The following is a 6,670-nucleotide window of genomic DNA, read 5'->3' as shown; positions in this document are numbered from 1 at the left end:
CCCTGCCCTTCCCCAAGCCCTGCAGCCCCAGAGTGTAAATATCCAAGCTCGCCCTCTCTGCGCTCAGTGTCCCCATCTGGGATAGGGGCCGGGATAGGGGTCGCGCTGGTGGTCTGGCAGCCTCCTCTGCAGAGGGAGGAGGGAAGGGGGAAAGGAGGGGATGGGTGATTGAGGTGGACTTCGAGACAGGGCAGCCGTGTCCCCGCAGCAGCATGGCCCAGGAGGAGGGTGGGAGCCTGCCCGAGGTGCGGGCGCGGGTCGGGGCCGCGCATGGCATCCCCGAACTGGCCCCAAAGCTCCACTTCTATGACCGCGGGCTCCGGACTACGACCAGGTAAACTCATCTGGGTCCTTCCCTCCACTAGACCAGCCTCCATTTTTCTACCTGTAAAGTGGGGAATCAGCCTTGCACCCGGGGGCGGCTGTGAGAATGAAGTGAGGCCCGGCTGAGAACCCTACAGCCCTGCCCCTTCCAGAACCCGCCCCACAGCTCTGGATTGGCAGCACCATCAGGGGCCATGACCTCCCGGGGTCTGCCTGGAGGAGGTGCTGTTGAGAAGTCACTGTGGGGCTGGGCGCGGTGGCTCACGCCTATAATCCCAAACCCTTTGGGAGGCTGAGGCGGGCGGATCACCTGAAGTCAGGAGTTCGAGGCCAGCCTGGCCAGCATGGTGAAACCCTGTCTCTAATAAAAATACAAAAATTAGCCAGGCCCACGTGGTGACAGGCGCCTGGTAATCCCAGCTACTCGGGAGGCTGATGCAGGAGAATTGCCTGAATCCGGGAGGCAGAGGTTGCAGTGAGCCAAGATCTCGTCACTGCACTCTAGCCCGAGTGCAGAGGGAGACTCTGTCTCAAAAAGAGACAGAGAGAGAGAGAGAGAGAGAGAGAGAGAGAGAAAGTCATGTGGACTCAGTAGAGAGAGCCGCCTTGGCCAGGAGAGAAGGTCCCTGGAGGACTGAGTCTACCATACAGTGGGCTGGGGCTAACTCTCCAGTCCTGGCCCTTTAGCAATGGGAAGTACCTCATGCCTGGGCTTCCCCTCATAGTAGCCCCAGCCAGGCTTGATCCCCAACACACACAGCTTGGCCCAGCAGACTCCGAGACCACCCACAAGGGGGAGCCCCCAGACACTAGGGCACCTGTGTTGTAGGCCCAGCACTCTTTCCCCAGAATGTGGCCACCCTGCAGTACCGTGCCCCCTGCCTCGCAGTCGCCTCACACAAACCCTTCCAGGCCTGCCCCACAGTGCCCTGATCCTGGACGTGGCCTGCAGCACAGGCCTAGTGGCTGCCGAGGTGAGGCTCTTCCAGATCCCCCGCCTACTCCTTAGCCCCACACTTCCTCAAATCTCCTACTGTCCCTGGCCCAGAACCCTGCCCCGTGCCTCAGACTCACTGTTCCAAATGCATGAGACAGGACCAGGCACGGTGGCTCGCACCTGTAATCCCAGCACTTTGGGGGACCGAGGCAGGAGGACAGCTTGAGGCCAGGAGTTTGAGGTCAGCCTGGGCAATATATCAAGACCCCTGCCTCTACAAACAAATTTAAAAATTAGCCAGGCATGGTTGTGCATGCCTGTAGTCCCAGCCACATGGGAGGCTGAGGTGGGAGGATCACTTGAGCACAGAAGTTCAAGGCTGCAGTGTGCTATGATCATGCCACTGCACTCCAGTTTGGGCGACAGAGAGAGATCTTGTCTCAAAATTTTTTGAAAAGCAAACGCATGGGCCACATTCAGTGCAGAATCCACTGCCCTCCCAAGGCACAGGGACCCAGCCGAGAAGTGGCAGGTGTGAACCATGACTGAGTCTCCCACCCCTACCCCAGCTGCGGGCTCGAGGCTTCCTCCAGCTACGTGGGGCGAATGGGAGCCTAGGGATGCTGGAACAGACTGGGGCCCGTGGCCTCTATCAGCGCCTCAGCCTCTGCACCCTGGGCCAGGAGCCTCTGTCTGGCCCCGAAGGTACTTCCTCTCCCATCCCAACACCCCACAGCATCCCCTCATGAAGCCCTTTCCCTTGCCGATCCTCCATCCCCCTCCCACACTAAGCCCCCAGTCCCTCACCCCCGTGATCTGACTGCAGCCCAGAACTGGGCCATACTTACCTTATCCTCCAGGGAACCTGGGTCCTGCAGATGCAGGTGGTAGCTTCGTCCCCTCTAGGGTGGTCTGAGGCCACACTGTAGACAAAGCACCTTCCAAGCATCACACTATGTCCCCCCGGCTAACGCACACTGGGTTCTTCGACGTGGTACTGATAGTTGGCACCCCCAGTGACGGCCAGGTGCCCTTCAATGCGATACTTGAGCTCCTATGTGTCACCAAGCCAGGTAAGGAGCAGCCCAGTCAACCACCCCCAATCCCCATCACCATACACCTTCCCCTCTGCACGGCACAGACACAGGCCCCGGAGTCCCTCAGGCTAAGAGAGGGGCAGCGTTCTGCCCATTGCCACATACAGCCTAGCCTAACATCCCAGCCACCAACAGCAGACCCACACAAACAGGCGGGGCAGACAGGTGGCCAGCTTGGCTCTTATCCATGGGCAACCAGGAGCAACTCCACCCTCCTCTGCAGCCTCCATTTCCTAGCCTGGGAGCCAGGTGGTAGAAATGCTACAATCCCGTCCCCACAGGACTAAAGTGAGAATCTGGTGAAATCCTGTCTCTGAAGCTTTTGCTTTGGTCCCGGCCCACAGTGAGGGCTTAGTTCTGTTCCCTCCTCTGCCTGCTTCCTCACTCATTCGTGGACTGCCTTCGGGGCGTCTCTTTCTCTTTCCTGGTCTGTTTCCTCACCTGGGAAATGGGGCTGCTTAGGGGAGATGAGAGCTGTGAGCACTGTTTGTAAACTCCACACATCGCGCTGCCCAGGCAGGTGTATCTCCCATCTCCTGCTGTGTTCTTGCTCGGGGCTTTGCTCTGCTCTGGGCACAGGGCTCAGACCCTGCCCTCTGGGCCTTGATCTCCAACCCACCGGGGCCCAGCGAGCACAGGGTCTGGTCAGAGGTGGCCCCACCAGAGCCGTGAGTGCTCATTGCTCCCAGAATTTATTTACTTATTTATTTATTTATCTAATTTGAGACAGAGTCTCGCTCTGTTGCCAAGGCTGGAGTATAGCGGCACGATCTCAGTTCACTGCAACCTTCAAGAGATTCTCCTGCCTCAGGCTCCCAAGTAGCGGGGATTACAGGAACCCACCACTGCACCCAGCTGATTTTTGCATTTTTAATAGAGACGAGGTTTCATCATGTTGGTCAGGCTGGTCTCGAACTCCTGACTTCAAGTGATCCACCCGCCTTGGCCTCCCAAAGTACTGGAATTACAGACTTGAGCCACCACGCCTGGCCCTGCTCCGAGAATGTAGAGAAGAAAAGAATTTCTGAGACCAGGTAAGGAATCCACCTAGGGCACAGCCTAAGGCAGAAAGGAGAGGGGCTGAGCATGAGAACCAGGAGGCACAGGACAGGAAATCACAGAGGGAAAAATGCTTCCTCTCCCTCCTCTCTCTGCACCCCTTGCCAGGCCCAGCAGAGACTGTGGCTAAGCCTGGGCAGGTCTGGGCAGGCATCCAGGGGAGCCCTGAAGGCTGACAAATGCAGGGACATGGATGGGGTCAGCTGGAAAGGTCGAAGTTGGGCCGAAGAAGACAGGAACTTTCTACTGGGTGAAGCAGCCAGGATCGGACATCCTAGACCAACCTGTGCTTGCTAAGCCCCTCGGCCCCATCGGGCTGCCCACGGGTGATGGTCTCCCCTGCTCCGGAGCCTCTCCTCTCACCGCACTCCCTTCTACCAGCAACGCCCTGCTTCTCCTTACCCTCTCCTCCAGGAAACCTTCCCAGACCAGTCACTGGGTCTTCCCCATCTCTCCTTCTCAGTGCACCTGAGGCCACCCTGGGCACACTATAGGTGCCTGGACCTGAGGTGACAAGGTCATTCAGCCAGCACTTACTGTCAGGCACTTCAAACACACATACCAGCCTTCCTGTGATGTTAATCATCCTCTGTGCCAGCTGGGAAACTGAGGCCCAGAGAGGTGAAGGGACTAGCTCAAGATCCAAAGCCCACATGCGGGCTTTCTTCCTGTCCATTCAGACACAGTCACATCCTCCGGCAGAGGCGTGGGTGAGTGGTGAGGAGGGCGTCTCCTCAATTCAGGAGATTAAGTCAAGAATTCCCCACCAGACACAGCAGCTCACCCCCATAATCCCAGCACTTTGAGAAGCCGAGGCAGGAGGACCCCTTGAGCCCAGGAGTTCAAGAGCAGCCTGGACAACATAGCAAGACTCCATCTCTAAAAAAAAAAAAATTAATTAGCTAGGCGTGGTGGTGAGCCCCTGTGGTCCCAGTTACTCAGGAGGCTGAGGTGGGAGGCTTGCTTGAGCCCATGAGTTGGAGGCTACAGTGAGCTATGATTGTGCCACTGCACTCCAGCCTGGGAAATAGGGTGAGATTCTATCTCAAGAAAGAAAAAAAAGCGGGGAGCCAGGCACAGTGGCTCACGCCTGTAATCCCAGCACTTTGGGAGGCCAAGGCAGGCAGATCGGCCTGAGGTCAAGAGTTCGAGACCAGCCTGGTCAACATGGCAAAACTCCGTCTCTACTAAAAATACAAAATAGCTGGGTGTGGTAGTGCATGCCTGTAATCCCAGCTACAAGGGAGGCTGAGACAGGAGAATCACTTGAACCCGGGAGGCGGAGGTTGCAGTGAACCAAGAGCATGCCACTGCACTCCAGCCTGGAAACAGAGCAAGACTCCTCTCAAAAAAAAAAAAAAAAAAATTAAAATTAAAAATATAAAGGAAAAAAGGGAGAGAGGGAAGGAGGAAGGGAGGGAGACAGTGAGAGAGGGAGGGAAGGAGAAACAAGGAAAAGCTCCTGCCATTCCTAGCCTGCCTTGGGCTGTGTTTTGTGTGTTTTTATTATTTGAGGTGGACCTGCCCTGTCGCCAGTCTGGAGCGCAATGGCACGATCCTGGCTCACTGCAACTTCCACCTCCCAGGTTGAAGCAATTCTCCTGCCTCAGTCTCCCGAGTAGCTGGGACTACAGGCGCCCACCACCATGCCCAGCTAATTTTTCTATTTTTAGTAGAGACAGGTTTTCACCGTGTTGGCCAGGCTGGTCTCGAACTCCTGACTTCAACTGATCCACCCACCTCGGCCTCCCAAAGTACTGGGATTACAGGCATGAGCCTCCGCACCTGGCCTGCCTTGGGATTTGAATGTAAGGATGCAAGGAATGTTCAAGCTGCTGCCACCACTTGTGACCAGAAGGAGCCAACAGTGCAAACACACAGTGTGGTAAGTGAGAGGTGGGCACCAGGGTCCTTGTGAGATCAGTGGGCCCCTGGGCTGGCCCCTGTGCTGCTGACCACTGGCCTTCTTGCTGTAAGAAAAATACCAAACCCCTAATATTTAAACCACTTGGGGTTGGTTTTTGTCGTGTGGGGGGGGGGTGTTTTTTTGTTGTTTTGTTTTGTTTTGTTTGAGACAAGGTCTGCTCTGTTGCTCAGGCTAGAGTGCAGTGGCACAATCCTAGCTCACTGCAACCTCAACCTCCTGGGTTCAAGCAATCCACCTCAGCCTCCTGAGTAGTTGGGACCACAGGCACATACCACCACACCCAGGTAATTTTTGAAGTTTTTTGTAGAGATGGGGTCTTGCTATGTTGCCCAGGCTGGTCTCAAACTCCTGGGCTCAAACGATCCTCCAGCCTCGGCCTCCCAAAGGGCTGGGATTACAGGTGTGAGCCACTGCACCCAGCCAATGGATTCTTTTAATACATCTCCCACCCCAAACTGTTTTCTCTTCCCCAAGTCCCCAAGCTCCCCCCATCACTTTGGCAGGAGCTGGACTTGGCGGGAGGGGAAGCTTGATATCCACTGCCCGGAGTGAGAGGGTCATTTTCAGCAAAAGACACAGAAAAGGCTTTGAGGCTCCAAAAACTAAAGACTTGAGGGGAGTAAAGGATTAGAGGAAAAAAATAAATAAAACTTGATGAGTCAGAGAAAGGCCTTCCAGCCCCAAGGCTAGAACAGGTTTCTGGGCCAGAGAGGAGAAAAACTGGAGAAGGCTTGCATTTTGGGATATTTCAAGATGTTTCGGGCGTATCTCATACTTTTCCTGCCCCAAGCATTTCAATCATTTTTTTTAGAGACAGAGTCTTGCTGTGTTGCCCAGGCTGGAGTGCTGTGGTGCAATCTCTGCTCACTGCAACCTCCGCCTCCCAGGTTCAAGCAATTCTCCTGCCTCAGCCTCCCGAGTAGCCGGATTACAGGTGCGCGCTACCACTCCTAGCTAATTTTTGTATTTTCAGTAGAGACGGGGTTTCTCCATGTTGGCCAGGCTGGTCTTGAAGTCCTTACCTCAAGTGATCTGCCCGCCTCGGCCTCCCAGAGTCCTAGAAATACACGCATGAGCCACCACACCCGGCAAGAATGCATTTTTAGAACAAGATTCAGATGTCCAGTGTGGTGATTACTACTGCAGTATTACTGTGTTTAGGTCATTTTGGCAGACAAAGCTAGGAAATTCACAAATACACACACATATACGTATGTCTACTTATATATCGTCCCATCTATTTATGTTAAAACCCATGAGTTGGCCAGGTGCAGTGGCTCACGCCTGTAATCCCAGCACTTTGGGAGGCCAAGGCGGGCAGATCAC

General features: G+C 55.2%; 1 protein-coding gene across 1 annotated transcript in view; it reads left to right on the top strand.

The window, feature by feature from the left end:
• The first annotated feature begins 212 nt into the window (after positions 1 to 212).
• Positions 213 to 6,670, top strand: part of WBSCR27 (Williams Beuren syndrome chromosome region 27) — an 11,043-nt gene continuing 4,585 nt past the window's right edge. The window contains 6 exon segments of the mRNA XM_011930643.1: positions 213 to 312; positions 315 to 334; positions 1,174 to 1,213; positions 1,216 to 1,298; positions 1,831 to 1,970; positions 2,246 to 2,334. Coding sequence (XP_011786033.1) covers positions 213 to 312; positions 315 to 334; positions 1,174 to 1,213; positions 1,216 to 1,298; positions 1,831 to 1,970; positions 2,246 to 2,334 — 472 coding nt within the window.

Source organism: Colobus angolensis, unplaced genomic scaffold (assembly GCF_000951035.1).
Source record: "Colobus angolensis palliatus isolate OR3802 unplaced genomic scaffold, Cang.pa_1.0 Scaffold120, whole genome shotgun sequence".
Lineage (NCBI taxonomy): Eukaryota > Metazoa > Chordata > Mammalia > Primates > Cercopithecidae > Colobus > Colobus angolensis.
This window is presented reverse-complemented; position numbering and strand designations above follow the sequence as displayed.